An 18,239-nucleotide genomic window follows, 5' to 3' on the forward strand; every position below is an offset into this window, starting at 1 on the left:
GAAAATCAAATTTCCCTTAAATAATCTACGTACAAATTTAAATAAACAAATTAGTATATAACAACTATCACTCATTGTTTTCTTTTGATTTTTCTTTTTTCTTCAAATATACAAAAAAAAAAAAATCATCTTTAATGACAAACTTTTGTGACTAAATATAATTTTTAGTCACAATAAAAAATTGCTTATAAATAAAACATAATATTTAAATATAAATTGTTACCAATTTAGTTTAATAAGTACTGTGATTATCTTTTAGTCATAATAAATTGTTATTTTTATAACTAATATATTTAGCTATAGATCTTTTAGTCACATAATAAAAATAATAATTTATAATTAATTATAATTTTTTTTTATTTTTAGCTATAAATTTTATTATAACTAAAAAGAAAAAAATTTATAGCGTTATTATCACGTTGCCGGCGACACTTGCGTAACACACACATTACATACACTTTTTCAATATCTTTGGTCTTATTACACACCGTTCTTTATATTAAAAAATATAAGAGAATTAAACACACATTACGGCATGTGAGATTGAGATTCATTTTATGTAATTAATTACATATCATGCACATTCTAGCCAAGCCAAGTAGTGAAAAGGGGCGAAAATTGCTATTCTTATCATGTAATGCTCTGAAGGAACTCACTTCGTGGAAGCCCAGAGAATTGATTCAATTGCTCTGTATTGTTTTTCTGTTCTGCTTCTCTACAGTATCCATTGTTTTCACACGTATAATGGATCCATCTTCAATCAGCACTCTGTTTGAAGACTCCATTCAAATCTCCCCTGATGAAATCACTTTCAGCCTTAATCCTGGCGAAGTGGACGAACCTCAAGAAGCCAACAAAGTATTGTTGGGAAAAATTATTAGTAAGCACAAGTTGGGCAAAGCAGCCATTCAAGGATCGCTTAATCTGTCATGGAAAGCCATCAAAGGATGGAAATGGAAAGAGATTGAGACAGGGTTGCTGCAGTTCACGTTTAATAAGAGGGATGATGCTATGAATGTCCTAGCTAGACGTCCGTGGTTCGTTTGTGGTGCATTGTTGGTCATAATGCCATGGCCGACATGGCTAACACCCGCAGAAGTCCGGTTCGATAAAACTCCAATCTGGGTGAAAGTTGAGAGTATTCCACCATTCTACTGGAATCTCTCAAACCTAAAAGAAATAGCATCCAATGTCCATGAATTGCCCCCTGGGATAGAAGATGCTGTGGGGCTAAGTACGCTCAGGTTCCGCGCTACTATAGACTTAAACAAACCCATTTTCTCTGGTTTCTTTCTCCGTCGACAGAAACTGAAGGACTTATGGATTCAATATAAGTATGAGAAACTATCCAAGCTCTGCTTCAAATGTGGGCTTCTCACACATGATCAAAGTATGTGCTTTAAGTCCCCCACAGTAGTCAAGGATGATAAGGGAAACTACTACCCGATGTTCAGAATATGGCTGAAAAGCGATGCTCAAGAGAAATCCACATTCACGACTCCCCGGGCCAAATGGTTCCAGGACTGGATTCTCCAAAAGCAACTCGGTAGAGACCCTGTACTTCGCAACTAGTTTAAGGTAAATAAAGCTATAAGAAACGGAGAAGAGGCGGAGATCAGGGAGACAAGGCTGCAACTCTCGTCCAAGCGAAGAATTGTTAACGACTCCGACGAAGTTCACGGGGACTCGTCAATGGCCAAGGTTATTATCCAGCTTCCATTAGTTTACTTGTCGGGTATAGGAGAGTTTGCTCCTTATGCTAACAATGCCAAACTGGTGGAATTCGAAGACGCTACTGCTGCCAAATCAGACTCCCCAGACACGATAGACACGGCGGCACACCCATCTGGTAATGACGTTGATTCAAACGGCATCAGTACGAAGAGCACTGGCAACATACAGTCAACAAAAACTACAAATATTACCTGTTCTGGCGAAGACACAAAAGGAGCTGGGAACCTTAATGGAGCAGACACCCCGATTGAGAATCAGCATGCACAGCAGAACGTCTCTACGGCTGCCCCCCCCCCCCCCAATCAAAGAAAAGTCCCTATCAGCCTTCGGACCGTTGCAACCCTGATTCTTCCCTATTCTCACCTTTTAGGGCATCTCCAATTGGCACTCAAGCCCAATTCTTAAAGTGGCCTTCAAAAGAGTGTTGGGCCCAACCTAAAGCCCGTGAACTCTTGATGGGCTCACTCACAATAGACAAGTACCATAAGGAACCCACCTTATTCAACCCAATCCTCAACATAGATGAGTTTAGAGTCTATGAACACTCTAACGGCCCAAGAAAAAGGAAGGCCTCAGATGGATTCATTATTTACCCATCATCTAAAAACGATGCACCTAATGAGGCATTTTCCCTGGATAACGACTCTAATCACATTTCAAATGCTTCGTGCTCCTCCTCGTCCCAGAATAACAAAGACAGGAATGAACCTCAAATCCAAGACAACTTCTCACTAGGGGCGAAGAATGCTGAACTCACTCCAAGAAGAAGGGGAAGGCCGAGGAAGAACACTGGCTCTGCTGAGGGGAAGAAAAGAGGTAGGCCATCGCTTAGCCAGTCGGGTCTCTCATCCACCCCAAGAAAATTCAAAAGGAGTGCGCCTAACAACAGAAAGGGATTCATTTCATCCGTCTCTAGTCACTGGGAAGGAAAGATGGTGGATTTGAAGATAGACCTCAATAATCATTTTGTTGTGGTTGAAAAATTTCAGAACCTCTCTAATGGGTGCCGCATTGAAGAATTACAGGAAGAGGATCATGCAGCACCAGGTATTACAATGGAAAATGAAAAGGTGGATTTTCAGTTTGGGGCTATGGAGACTTGCCCTCAAAAGTCTCCAGGGTCGCCATGAAAATACTAGCCTGGAACTGTCGTGGGCTCGGGAATGCCACGACAGTTCGACAATTGGCGGCTTTGATCCGTCAACATCAACCCGAGATGCTACTGCTATCGGAAACTAGAATTCAAACTAAAAGGTTTAATACGATTTGCACCCGCTTAAAATTCGAAGAAAGCCATTATGTTCCTCCCATTAGTATGTCGGGGGGATTCGGGTTATGCTGGATGAAAGGGGTGCAATGCAACATCCTCTCCGCTTATAAGAATGTGATTGCGGGCGAGATATGTTCTGACCCACCAGGCGAGAAATGGATTATCCTGGGCATATATGCCCCTCCCCATGAAAATGAAAAGGAAATTCTTTGGAACTATGTTGGTGATATGGTCCTAAATGCTTCAGTGCCTATACTTCTACTGGGAGATATGAATGGGACGCTGAAAGACTCGGAATGCTTTAATTATGCAAAAATTGGTAATTCTTCTAGCTACTCCTTTGATTTTCATAGAATGGTTAATAGGGTGGGGCTAATCGACCTGGGATTTCTCGATCCTAGATTTACATGGACGAAGAATAACACTCAATCCCCACGACGGGGTCACATGAAAAGGGCTAGACTTGATCGAGGAATTGCAACTATAGATTGGAGAGTATTGTTTCCAAGTGTAGTGGTGAATCACTTGCCAACAATGGTTTCAGACCATAGACCTATCCTCCTGGATACTTCGGGAGGGATCATGTGCAAGGGTCAAATGTTCAAGTATGAAAACATGTGGGCAAGGGACCCCTGTTGCTTCTGGGTAGTAAAAGAGGCTTGGGCCAAAAGAATGCACCAGAACCCAATGATCAATTTCCACAGAAAAGTGAAAAATACTTTCTGCAGACTCAGTCGTTGGAACAAGAATCATTTCAAAGACCTCAAAATCCAAGTGCAATATGCTTCGGCCAACCTTGTTGATACTGAAACGCACTTCCCTGATGATTTCAAGGCAATAGAACTAGCAAAATCGAAGTTGTCAGAAGCCTTACTAAGAGAAGAAATATTTTGGCGCCAGAAATCACGAGTCCAATGGCTGCAAGAGGGCGATATGTGCTCTAAATTTTTCATGGCGTCCACCATTATTCGAAGACGGAGAAATTATATTCAGTGCATCAAAAGCTCGGAAGGGGGGCAATGGATTCGGGATCAAGGCGAAATAGCCCAATGTTTTCTCGAAAGTTACAGGGAACTCTTCACCAAAAAACCAACCTATTCCCCCCTAATTTGGAGGAAGTCTTCAGAGAACCCATATCTGATCAAGACAACCTCACGTTGAATGCAATACCCGATGCAGAGGAAATCATTTCAGCAATTAAAGAGATGGGAAAAGACAAGGCTCCCGGCCCTGACGGGCTTCCCCCATCCTTCTATTCGCATCATTGGGACACTATCAGAGATGACGTTATCGAAATGGTGATCTATTTCTTCTTGAACAGGGAGCTTCCTCACTACATTAATGACACCTCCATAGTTCTCATACCAAAAAAAGACTCACCAATGTACACAAAAGACTACAAGCCGATTGCCTTGTGCAATGTGGCGTACAAAATTATCTCCAAGATTCTCGCCACAAGGCTCCGGGGACTCCTTCAAAACATCATCTCTCCCAACCAGGCGGCCTTCGTAAAAGGTCGTTGTATTGCAAAAAACACAATGATCGCCAGAGAAATTGTTCACTCTATGAAGAAAAAAGGAAGTAAAGGCTTTATGATGATAAGATGGAGTGGGAGTTTATTCTAGCGGTGCTATCGCACTTAGGATGCTCGCACTCTTTTACCGAATGGATCCGGAAGTGTATTTCAGTCAAAGAAATCAAACTCCTGCTCAACGGCTCAATTGTGGGCAAGATAATACCGGAGAGGGGACTCCGGCAAGGAGATCCCTTGTCCCCATCACTTTTCATCATTGCACCTGAGACGCTCTCCTGCCTCCTCCTCCTTAAGGAAGGAAATGGATCTATTAAAGGGTTCAAAATGGGGAGACATGGAACGGCAGTAAATCATCTCATGTTCGCGGATGATATCATTCTTTTTGGTCAGGCCTCGATTAAAGAAGTAAAGGCGTTTAAAGAGTGCCTAGCTACCTACTGAAAATGGTCGGGTCAGACGATCAACCTCCAGAAGTCTTCACTTTTCTTCTCCAAAGGCGTGCCTAGAGCTAGATCAAGGAAGATTTTGGAGCTTTTGGAGATGAAGAAGATGGCCCAAAATGCTTCCTATCTGGGCCTCCCTCTCTTTCGATCGAGACAGAAAACTAAGGACTACAATTATCTTGTCGACAGAGTGCTGAAGCGAGTGCAAGGTTGGAAAATGCGACTCCTATCTAGTGCAGGTCGGGCCTGCCTTATTCGGTTTGTAGGGTCTACTCTCGCGAATTATGTCGCATCATCTGATGTTATCCCAATCACAACCGCCAATAAGATTGACAAAACACTAAGGAATTTCTGGTGGGGAGACTCGGATGAGAAACGAGTTCTGCACTACACTTCTTGGGAAAAAATTTGCAAGCCGAAGACACTTGGGGGGCTTGGCTTCAGATCAACGAAAGCTACTAACAAGGCATTTCTTATCAAATGGGGCTGGAAAATCCTAACAGAAGATTCAGGCCTTTGGAATGAAGTCATGCGTTCAAAGTACTTAAAAGATCAAAATTTCTTGGATTTGCAAGCTCAAGCCACTGACTCCTATCTTTGGAAGGCAATTCTCCAAGTAAGACCAATCATACTAAGGGGTCTATGCAGGAGAATAGGCAATGGGAATACTACTTCGATTTGGTTCCACCTGTGGGTGCCAGGGGACAATCGTCAACCAACCCCGCGGCGTAATGCGGACGAAGGAGTTGGCCTGGTGAGTAATCTTATTCAAAAAAAATGAATGGAAAGAAGATATAGTCAAGATGTGGTTTCACTTTCATGATGCCAAAAGGATTCTCAACATAACTCTCCCAACACACCCGAAAGAAGATTCCTGGCTTTGGCTCCCGGAGAACAATGGCAATTTCTCCATTCGTTCAGCGTACAAAACGCTAAAAAACTTAGACAATACTGGACACCAAAATAACGCGAAGTGGAGAAGTATTTGGGGGGCGAAGATTTACAACAGGCTGAAGATGTTATGGTGGAGAATTCTCTCAAACAACCTGCCAACCAGGGAAAGAATTAGTTCAATTTGTAATATCCAAGACCCGTCATGCCCCTTTTGTTCCACGGCAGTGGAAAACTCCATGCACTTGTTCTGGGAGTGCCCATTTGCCAGGGAAATTTGGTTCGGGTGTAACTGGCAGGTTAGAATAGACACTACCTCCTTCAACACTTGGGACGAGTGGATCACTTGGTTTAAAGCTGACCGCCATAGACCAAACGAGATAAGTATTCATTCTTTCCTTGGAGGAGTGGCTATCATCTTTGAAAAGATCTGGCGAGAAAGGAATAATAGCATACACAAAAAAAGAGCCACAACTCCTTTGAATGTCATTATTCCCCAGACCAATGTTCGTCTGGGAGAAGCCGGTGAGTCCATGGAGACCCCTCCCATCTCGAATAGGGTCATGACAGAATGGACGCCGCCTCCAGAAGGATGGAAAATGTGCAATACGGATGTTGCGATAGGTCTTTGTTGTTCTATTGGTGCTACAATTTTCAGGGACGATAAGGGCGTCATCTCGAGCGTTCACACGAAGAAATTGCTGTACAGCGATCCCCTGGCTGGGGAAATTGCCTCTCTTTGTGGGGGGGTGGAGAATGCACTTCAACTTGGACACAAAAAGGTCATTCTGCAAAGTGATTGTGCGGGTGCAATCGCTGCAATTACGCGTAAGAGAACAGATGCACAAAGTCAGCACTACAACATCCAGGAACTGGTGAATTTGTTTCACACGACAGTGGATCAGTTGGATCTTTGGGAAGTTAGTTGGATTCCCCGGAACCTTAATTGTGTGGCCCATGATGTGGCTCAATGGTCTATCCGGTCATCCCAGTTTGGGAGCATCGACAAGGCCAATTTTGATAGTTTCCTGTCTATCTATTAGGCAGATGGTTATGTCCTGTAGTTTGTTGTTTTAGTCTGTTAGTTATGTCCTTTTCGTTTGTTTGTTTAGTTTCAGTAGCTCTATTAGTAACTTTAGTAGTCGGCTTATTTGTTGTGTTTAGCTAATCCCAACCTGTGTGTAGGTTGGATTCGACTATTGTTTCCCTGTTCTTGTTCTTGTTTGTGGTGGCTCTTTTGAGCCTTCCGTCATCAAAAAAAAAAAAAAAATTACATATCATGCACATATATATATAAAAATATTTACCTTTTAATTAGTTACAAATAAATTAATATTATATGCTAAAATTTGAAATTTAGAGGGCTAGCTAGTCTATAAATTTGAAAATCCTATAGAAAGAAACAAAGGAATTAAGAATAAAAAAAGAAAAAATGTATATAAAAATGGAAGGGTATTATTGCTCCCTAGCTAGTTTAGTCAGCTTTAGGCCCGTGAGTAAATTCTATTTAACATATATAATTAATATAAATCCCAAAGAGAGAAATTAATATATGTATTACACGACTCATACTTTATATTTTCAAATTACAAGAAATATAATGGATAATTTGCATTTATATTTTTTTGGTATTTAATATCAGTATTAACGTAATTTTTTTAAGAGACTTTTTTATTTTTACATTTTAAAATATATTTTTTTTTTGCATTTTTACAGAATTCTATATAAAAATCCCTATTGCAACTAGCGCTGCAACCTAAATTGTAACAAAAAATCGTATAGAAACTCCTACTGCAACTAGCGCTACAACTACTTTAGAAACCCATACCGTAAATTTGAAAAAAAAAATTAAAAATAATATATAGCGTAATTCCCCTTTTTTTAATTATTAATATTACTATTTTTTAATCTTATTTTTTTTTTTTTTTGAATAGGAAGTAATATTTTTTAATCTTATTATTGATTGTGTGTTGGATATAATGAATTATTTTTTATGACATTATATTGATTTCTCACATTTATGATATGGGATAAAGTGAGCACTTGATGAGAAATTTTATAATTTTGAATATTAATTTTTTTTTTAAATTTATTTGGACCCAAGATAGAATTGGGTGAATTTAATAGTTTGTAGTTTGTAAATTTAATAGTTTTTTTTTTTTCATTTTTTAGAATTTTATTGCAATTTGTTCAAATATAATTTTAATACTATATGATTTAAGGTTTATTTTTCATTTTTTAAGATTTTATCAATGTATGTATAAATGTATTTTTGATACTATATACTTTAGTGATTTTTTTTTTTTGTATATTATTGGCTTGCATACTTTATAGTGTACTCTAAATTCTTGCATCTAATTTATTTTATTAATCATATATTTTGATATTAATATAATTTTGTTTGACACTAATATATATGTTACTTTTTATATAATGTGATTTTTGTAAAATTTTTTGTATATTTTTTTATTTTTGAGAATTTTATTTGAGCGGATGTTATTTTGATACAGTATACTTACGGGTTTTTTGTTATTTTTTTTTTAAAAAAATGTATTTGTATATTACACAGGATTGTTATATATAAGTGCGTTTTCATATGATTAGGATATATTTTATTTTTCAGTATATTTTTTGAAAAAAAAAAAAAATTGTTAGAGTATATTTTTGTATCTATATTTGTTTTGGAATTTTAATGGAATTTTGATTCTGCATCCTTAATGGTTTTTTGTCTTTATTTCTTTAGGATTTTATTGATGTTTGTTCGAATGCATTTTTGATATTGTATACCTTAGGGTTTATTTATTTATTTATTTGTATGTTATAGGATTGTATAGAGTATACTATATATATTTTGCATTTGATTTACTTTATTGGTCTTATATTTAGTAATTAAAATAAACTTAAAAAATTACTGTTAATTCCTTTTTTGGCATATTTAATTGACAAAAATATTTTATTATTCATTGTATATTTTCGGCTGGTATACATTAATATGGTTTCCTATTTGGTGTATTCAAACTTGAAAGGAAAGTTGTCTAGCTTTCCTATTTTTGGAAAAAAGGTAAAAATGGTAAGTTTGGTTACCCATTTCGTTTTTATCTAACCAGCTGTGTAATCTGATCTTGTGTTGAGTTTCCCATTTTCTTAGATCAGGTTTCTTGAAGAGAAAACCGGAGCTAAACTTTCCTTTTCTATAAAAGGAAAGTTGTAGTTATCGCCCACGATTCCGTAGGTACGAAGCGGAAATTCTGGATCGATTGAAGAATTATTTTAGGGAAGTTTCTAGTGGGTTGAGGTCTTGTTCAGACCGAATGTAAGCTGTCTATGAGATGTATATTCATTATAAATACATCTTATAGCTGCTAGGTTTTGCATCTCTTTCACACACTTAGAATTGCTTTCATATCTTAAGGAAAGAGTGTCTTTGTTTAGTACCTCTCTTGGTACCTCTCTTGTATCTTTGAATTTCATTCATATCTTTAGAAAAGAGAGTCTTTGATTTGTAGAGAAGAGTTGTTCTACTCTTACTCTGTTTATTTGTTGTTTGTATTGTCTTGAGTCTGTATTCAAGTCTACAACGAAGAAGAACATCAGTGCACCTTCGGGAGAAGGGTATTTACAAGCTTTCGGGAGATTGCTTTTGAAGTCTTGCATCGGGAGGATACAAGCACACAACCTTCGGGAGATGGTTGTATAGGCTTTCGGGAGATAGCCTTTAAGCCTTGAATCGGGAGGATTCAAGCACTCTTCAAGGTGATCGAAGGGAGTTCGAGCACTTGGAGTTTTATCAAGGTTCGGTTAGTAGGTGGAATACATCAAGCTTGCGGCATACAATAAGAGGGAGTCTATTTATGCATAAGTCAATTACTTTGTATTTTTGATACCGATCTAATGAATCTTATCTCTGGGCGTGGCCCCGTGGACTAGTAACAATCTGAAAGGATTGTTGAAACCACGTACAAAAATCTTGTGTGTTTTTACTTTTATGCCTTTGTTTGTTTTTCTGGGTTTCTCTGGAGTTACAGAGTTGTATTCTGTAACTACGGAAAAACTGTTTTCAGTACCAGTTTTATTATTCCGCATTTAATTAATCATTTAATTAAATAATCAAACTGGGAATATTAAAATACGGAATTTCAATTGGTATCAGAGCGAGTCACTAAACTCTTAGTGAGATCTTGAGGTTATTCCGTTTAATTTGTTTTGTGTGAGATGTCTTTGTTTGCAGAAGGAAGTTCCATCTCTAGACCTCCTCTATTGAATGAGTCGAATTATACTTATTGGAAGGTCAGGATGAGAGCATTCATCAAATCGCAAGATGAGAAGGCATGGAGAGCTATTCTTACAGGTTGGTCTCAACCTACTGAAAATGATGAAAAAGGTAATACTCAGGTAAAATCTGAACTCAGTTGGACCACTGAAGATGAAAAATTGTCTGGTTATAATAATAAAGCTTTACATGCTATTTTTAATGGTGTTGGTGAAGGTTTTATTAAATTAATCTCATCTTGTGAATCTGCAAAGGAAGCATGGGAAATCCTTCAAATTCAATTTGAAGGTACTCCTGATGTAAAGAGATCACGATTTACCATGTTGCAAACTAGATTTGATGAATTGAGAATGTCAGATACTGAAACTTTAAATGATTTTTATGAAAGATTATTTGATATTTCTAATGAGTTCTTTGCCTTGGGAGAAAAATTAGATGAATCTTGTCTTGGTTCGAAAAATTGTTCGAGTTCTTCCTGACAGGTTTGATACAAAATTGCTTGCAATGGAAGAGGCAAAAGACTTTGGCAAAATGAAGGTTGAGGAACTCATGGGATCTTTAAGAACTTTTGAGTTGAATCAACAGATCAAGAAAAAGAGTAAGCAAAGTCTCTCGAATGAGAAAATCAATGATAATGCTTTCAATGATTCTGAAATTATTGTTTTTGATGATGAAAATGATGATGAAATGGCCTTGTTAGCAAAAAATTTCCAAAGATACATGAAATCTGTTGGAAATAAAATGAACTTTTCAAAGAACTCAAATGGTAACATTTCAAGTAACAATCCCTCTAAACATTTTTCATCTAACAAAAGTATTCGTTGCAGAGAGTGTGAAGGGTATGGTCATATTCAATCTGAATGTGCCAATACCTTAAAGAAAAATAAAAAGGGATTGAATGTTACTTGGAGTGATGATTTTGAAAGTAGTGAAGATGAAAAAGAAAAAGTTGCTCTAACAAGTGTTTTGTCAAGAAATTTGCAGGAAAAAGGAAAATTCATGTGCATGAATAATACCTCGATCGATGACAACAAGGAAGAATCTAGATCCGAATCAGATGAGTCAGAAATTGATGAGAATTCTATGGTTGAATCCTACAAGGTAATATTTGGTAAGTTGATGGAAAAATGTGCTGAAAATCGCTCCCTGGTTAAAGATAATAAAGTCTTGTGTAACAACATTAATGAGTTGGAAGATAAACTTAAATGTTGTGAATCTGAACTATCTTTAAAAGAGTCTAAAATTATTTCTTTAACCAAGGAACTTGATAACATTAAAAAGAATGTGAAAATGCTAAATCCAGGTTCCACCATCTTTGAAAAAATTCAAAAATCTGGCCAAACCAATCATGTTGGTCTGGGTTATGTTTCTAATCAACCTAATTCTAATACCACTTTTGTTAAATCTAATAGTTTTGTTTCTGGAAGAACTATTTCTACCTCGCAGGTTTCTGTCTCTACAGCAAAGCACTCTGCTGTTACAGAAAAGAAGCACCACGGTAAGTTTGACAATTCTAAAGGGAATGGAAGACGTTTCATCCCTATTTGCCATTTTTGTGGGAGAAAAGGTCACATTCGACCTAAATGCATCACTATGCAAAACATGTTTAAATCTAATTACCTTGGAAATAAACATGTTTTACAAAAACAAAAATGGGTTGTCAAAAATAAATGCTTGGTAGGTTCTTCTTGTTTTAAAACTATTGCTACTAACATGTGGTACTTTGATAGTGGGTGTTCTAGACACATGACAGGTGAAAAAGAATATCTTGAGAACATCAGACCAATGCAGTGTGAAGAAGTTACTTTTGGTAACGGTCTTGTTGGAAAAGTCATAGGGATAGGAACTCTCAATTTCGAAGGGCTTCCTAGATTGAAGAATGTCATGTTGGTTGATGGACTAAAAGCTAATCTTCTTAGCATTAGTCAAATTTGTGATCAGGGTTATACTGTGAGCTTTGATAGTAATCATTGTTATGTGTATAATATTCTTGGTGAAATTGTCTTGCAAGGGTTCAGATCTAATGATAACTGTTACACCATCACTACCTATGCTACTTGTCACTCTGTTATTAACACCACTGATTTATGGCATGAAAAACTTGGTCATATTCATTTTAAAAATCTGAGGAGATTGTCTAATGCAGGAATTGTTCGAGGATTACCTAAATTAGGTAAGGAGTCCTTGGGAAAATGTAGACCATGTCAGCTTGGTAAGCAACTGAAAATTTCTCATAAGAGTGTTTCTGATGTGAATACTTCCAGAGTTCTCGAACTCCTACATATGGACTTAATGAGTCCAATCCAGGTTGAAAGCTTGAATGGTAAGAGGTATATTTTTATGTGTGTTGATGATTTCTCTTGGTTTTCATGGGTAGAATTTTTTAGAGAAAACATTGATACTTTTGATGTTCTTAAGTATCTTTGCTTGAAATTAAAAGTTCAAAAAGATTGCAACATTGGTAAGATAGTTCGTGGTAAGAGTAATCATGGAAAAGATTTTGAAAATACTGTGTATGGTAAATTCTGTAAATCCTATGGTATTTTTCATAATCTTTCTGCTCCTAAAATCCCACAACAAAATGGAGCGATTAAGGATTCCCACCTTCTTGATCATGTTTTAGACAAGGCTTTGTATGGCATGAAACAAGCACCCCGTGCTTGGTATGAGCGTCTATCTGAGTTTTTACACTCTCATGGTTATAGAAAAGGAAATGTTATTAAAACACAGTTCATCACACACATTCAATTTGATATTATTTTTTCATATGTTGATGATCTTGTTTTTGGAACTACTTCTAACTCTGAAGTACAGGTTTTTGTTTCCCAAATGCAAAAGGAGTTCGAAATGAGTATGGTAGGTGAACTCACTTATTTTCTCGGTCTTCAAGTGAAGCAATCAGATGAGGGAACTTTTGTCACTCAAAGCAAGTATGCAAAGAATTTGGTGAAAAAATTTGGCCTTGAAAAAGCCAAACATACCAACACTCCCATGAGCACAACTTTGAAATTAAGCAAAGATGAACAAGGAGTAAAGGTAGATCAAACTTTGTATCGAAGTATGATAGGAAGTTTGCTTTATCTTACTGCTAGTCGTCCTGATATTTGCTATAGTGTTGGTGTTTGTGCACGATATCAGGCAAATCCCATGGAATCCCATCTTTCTGCTGTGAAAAGAATCATTCGCTATGTAAATAGCACTATTGATTTTGGGATTTGGTTTTCAAAAGACACTAATTCTAACCTTGTTTGCTTTAGTGATGCTGATTGGGCAGGTAATGCTGATGATAGAAAAAGTACTAGTGGTGGATGTTTCTATCTTGGAAACAATCTGGTTTCATGGCATAGCAAGAAGCAAAACTCAATCTCTCCGTCCACTGTTACAGTAGGCCGAGTACATTCTTTGCGGGTAGTTGTTGTACCCAATTGTTATGGATGAAACAAATGATGGCAGATTATGGGTTTGATTTGGAAACTTTAACCATCTTTTGTGATAACACTAGTGCTATAAACATTTCTAAGAATCCTGTTCAACACTTTCGCACAAAGCACATAGACATTCGTCATCACTTTATTAGAGAGCTTGTGGAAAATAAAATTCTTGTCTTAGAATATGTTGAAACTAGCAAACAAATTGCAGATATTTTTACTAAAGCTCTTGACTCGGTCCGATTTATCTCTCTAAGGAAATCCTTAGGGGTTTGTACTGTTTAATGCTTTTATTTTTCTATAATCCTTGATATTTGAGTTGTCTTAGAGTTCATAATGTCTTGTCCTTGTCCTAGAAGAAAATTTCAACCTTATAAGAATTTCAGTCATTATTTTATTGCTAATGTTGTAATATTATGATGTCATACAGGTTTTTCAGGAAAATTGTTCACTCCTCACAGGAATATTCAGGTTCATCAAACAGTGTTATGTAAGCTACCATTTTCGAATAATGTTGTTCAAAAACTGTGTGTTCAAGCTCCATTGGATGAATAGAGCTACCTATCTCAATGTGTGAAAGTCATCTCTGAGTAAGTTGGAACTATGTAATTAGGAGTTATGTAGAAGATACGCTACCATTGAAAAGGGCTTCCATTGAGGTAGTGTGACAGCGTCTCCTATGGGTACAATTTATCAGAAAAAGTCTTTTTGACAAATTGGGCAATGTTCCCTGCTTACACTTTCACACACTAATGCTTGACACAGTTTGTGGTAAAAATTGTTTTTTTTTTCTCGAAAATGGTGTTATAAAGCTGTTACATACTGTTTGATGTGCTTTAATATTCTTGGTGACGGAGTCAATTTTTTTCCTGTGAACCGGTATGACCTCATTCTATTACATCATTAGTTTGATAAAATAATTTCTGACTATTCTTATGAGTTTGGTTTTTTTGATCAGGGACAAAGACAAATGGACATTGTGAATTCTAGTTGCAAAAATATCAAGGTTATTTTATTTTTCTGTCTTTTAATTAAAAAAAAAAAAAAAAGGGTTCGTGGTCGAGTTGTCAAGTGAGCTTTGTTAAAAATGTTTTGTTATTTTTTGTTATGTTTCATTATGTTCTTAGACACAATTTTTGCTCTTATGAGGTGATTAGTGCTTTTTGTGTCTTGGTGTGTTCTCTTGTTCTTTATTTGCAATTTTTTTTTGGGGGGCATTTTTTGAAAAAATAAAAGAGAAAGGGGGGCATTTTTTTTTTCTTTTCGAATTCATTTTCGAATCCTTGTAATTTGTTTTTTCTTTTATTTTTTTTCATTTTATGGAAACATGTGTTAATTGTATACTCTATTTTGTGTTTCCTTTATTTGTGGAGATTTGGTCTTATTCTAGGGAACTTGTTCTTAAATATTCAATTATTTTTGGTTTCCTTTTTTGGTGGCAATTTCGGATTTGGTGGGGTTTTTATTTCTTAGATTTTGTGGGAATATTTGGTTTCCTTTTTCCATTTAAGGAAACATTGACCACATTTGAAAAACCTTTCTTTGGTTTCCTTTTTTCTTTCCACACGTGGGTCAAAGGTAAGGAAGTTACCTTCCTTTTCAGTTTTTTTTAATTGGGTATTTAAAATTGAAAGTTATATATTCTCAACTACCCATAAACCCACGATCACCACTTTCTCTTCTTCTTCTATTTTTTTTTTCTCAAAGGTCTAACATTGTTCAAAGTGTAAGAGGGTTTGTGTTCTAGGGTTTCAAAGAAAAATGGCCAAAACTAAGAATGCCCAACCATCCAAGAAGCCCACTCGTGGATACGCACGCTTCTCGGTGACTCCGCTCGCGCCGCCCGGCCTACAGAACCGGAGCTTCACGGTTCGTCATCCGTTCCGATGAAAACGCGAGAAAGTCGAAGACCAAAGCTTGAAAGTCGACTTACAACCTTGCTTCCCTTGGTGTTCTCGTTGAACTGCCGTCGCTTCTGCTTCTACAGAAATGGCTGAATTCAACTTGTGTTTGGGGAGAATGGAGACAAGTCAAGCCTTACTTCTCAGGAAGATGGACAACATCATGAAATACTTCCGACCCAATGATGATGAATAAGTGGTTCAATTCTCTATCTCTTGCTTTTTATTTGTGAATGCTTAAACTACTATGTCCTTGTTCATGATTTTTGTTATCTTTGGCTCCTTGATAGACAAAAAGGGGGAGTAGTACTTATTCTTTGTGGATTATGTGTTACAACTCTGGATCCTTGTTTTTAGGGGGAGTTGTCTTGTTTGTGGTTTTGCACTTTTCCGTTTAAAAATTTGCTGTGTTCTTCGGTTTGTAAGCTTTTCCGTCCAAAAAAAGTTAAATGTTTTATGTGTTAGAGAGCTTTCATGCAGGGGGAGTATTTTCTATACTCTTGTATCTTTAAAAAGCTATTTGCTTTGGTTTCTAACACTTGATGCAGGTTTTCTCATAATAAAATGTTTTGTCAATCAAAGTGCCAAAGGGGGAGATTGTTAATTCCATTTTTGGCATATTTAATTGACAAAAATATTTTATTATTCATTGTATATTTTCGGCTGGTATACATTAATATGGTTTCCTATTTGGTGTATTCAAACTTGAAAGGAAAGTTGTCTAGCTTTCCTATTTTTGGAAAAAAGGTAAAAATGGTAAGTTTGGTTACCCATTTCGTTTTTATCTAACAGTGTTTGTGTAATCGATCTTGTGTTGAGTTTCCCATTTTCTTAGATCGGGTTTCTTGAAGAGAAAACCGGAGCTAAACTTTCCTTTTCTATAAAAGGAAAGTTGTAGTTCTTGCCCACGATTACGTAGGTACGAAGCGGAAATTCTGAATCGATTGAAGAATTATTTTAGGGAAGTTTCTAGTGGGTTGAGGTCTTGTTCAGACCGAATGTAAGCTGTCTATGAGATGTATATTCATTATAAATACATCTTATAGCTGCTAGGTTTTGCATCTCTTTCACACACTTAGAATTGCTTTCATATCTTAAGGAAAGAGTGTCTTTGTTTAGTACCTCTCTTGGTACCTCTCTTGTATCTTTGAATTTCATTCATATCTTTAGAAAAGAGAGTCTTTGATTTGTAGAGAAGAGTTGTTCTACTCTTACTCTGTTTATTTGTTGTTTGTATTGTCTTGAGTCTGTATTCAAGTCTACAACGAAGAAGAACATCAGTGCACCTTCGGGAGAAGGGTATTTACAAGCTTTCGGGAGATTGCTTTTGAAGTCTTGCATCGGGAGGATACAAGCACACAACCTTCGGGAGATGGTTGTATAGGCTTTCGGGAGATAGCCTTTAAGCCTTGAATCGGGAGGATTCAAGCACTCTTCAAGGTGATCGAAGGGAGTTCGAGCACTTGGAGTTTTATCAAGGTTCGGTTAGTAGGTGGAATACATCAAGCTTGCGGCATACAATAAGAGGGAGTCTATTTATGCATAAGTCAATTACTTTGTATTTTTGATACCGATCTAATGAATCTTATCTCTGGGCGTGGCCCCGTGGACTAGTAACAATCTGAAAGGATTGTTGAAACCACGTACAAAAATCTTGTGTGTTTTTACTTTTATGCACTGTTTGTTTTTCTGGGTTTCTCTGGAGTTACGGAGTTGCATTCTGTAACTACAGAAAACTGTTTTCAGTACCAGTTTTATTATTCCGCATTTAATTAATCATTTAATTAAATAATCAAACTAGGAATATTAAAATACGGAATTTCAATTACCACAATGTATCTTAAACATAAATTATACGATTATTCATGCAGAATAATCTATATATATTAGATTATATATAAAAAAAAGTAATATATATATATATATACAGATTTATTGAAAGATAAATTTTTTTTATAAAAAAGTAACTTTTAGTATAATATTAGTATTATTAGTAACTAAAAGATTTAATGTGAAATACTCAGAAAAATTAAAAAAAATTGAGAATTGAAATTTTTTCTATTTTTTATATTCAGGTATAAGTTTAAATCAGGTATATATGTACTGATGTGGCACGGTATTTTAAAATTTATTTAATTAATGATGATTTTATGAAAAGTTTCTTTTAAAATCATTTTTTATGTATTATTTATAATGATTTTAAAATTATTTGTAATTTTTTTCTTTATTTAATTAATAAAAATATTTATATAATTCACATTTAAAAATTATGAGTGACTAAAACGTGTATGATATATATACTTTTAAAAATAGTTTACTAAAATTAGTAGCATGTTATACTACATATGATAACTGATTAGTTTTGAAAATAAACTTAAAGATACTCAAATGTATTAATATAACTTAAAAAAATAACTAATTGATTATTAAGATGTTACAGAAATAAGTTTTGGAGATAACAAAAATGTATCTCAAATTATATAATATAAAAATGATGATTTTATTATATGAAAAAGTAACTAATTAATTTCTTATCATCATAAGTAACCAAAAAAGTTACTTGTACTTTTGAATCTTGTGCTTTTTGTATCTCTTTTTCTTTGGTCGGCAAGCTTGTATTTTGAATTTTGGTGGGAGTACAATAATATTTTTGATCTCATATCAAGTATATTCATTACAAGAAAAAAAAAAGGTATTAGCACGACTAAATTAGTGCCAACAAACTCATTTTTTAGTACCCTTCGTTTTATTGGAACGACTTGTCGTGC

General features: G+C 35.8%; 1 protein-coding gene across 1 annotated transcript; it reads left to right on the forward strand.

Moving 5' to 3' along the window:
- Positions 1-744: 744 nt before the first annotated feature.
- On the forward strand, positions 745-1,572 carry LOC133029100 (uncharacterized). The gene has a single exon (XM_061101576.1). The coding sequence runs from the start codon at positions 745-747 to the stop codon at positions 1,570-1,572; it is 828 nt and encodes a 275-aa protein (XP_060957559.1).
- The last annotated feature ends 16,667 nt before the right edge of the window (positions 1,573-18,239 follow it).

Source organism: Cannabis sativa, chromosome 1 (assembly GCF_029168945.1).
Source record: "Cannabis sativa cultivar Pink pepper isolate KNU-18-1 chromosome 1, ASM2916894v1, whole genome shotgun sequence".
In the NCBI taxonomy this organism is placed as follows: domain Eukaryota; kingdom Viridiplantae; phylum Streptophyta; class Magnoliopsida; order Rosales; family Cannabaceae; genus Cannabis; species Cannabis sativa.

What these genes read in the sequence shown, in the direction of transcription:
- LOC133029100 (XM_061101576.1), top strand. Translation starts at nt 745, where the DNA reads ATGGATCCATCTTCAATCAGCACTCTGTTTGAAGACTCCATTCAAATC.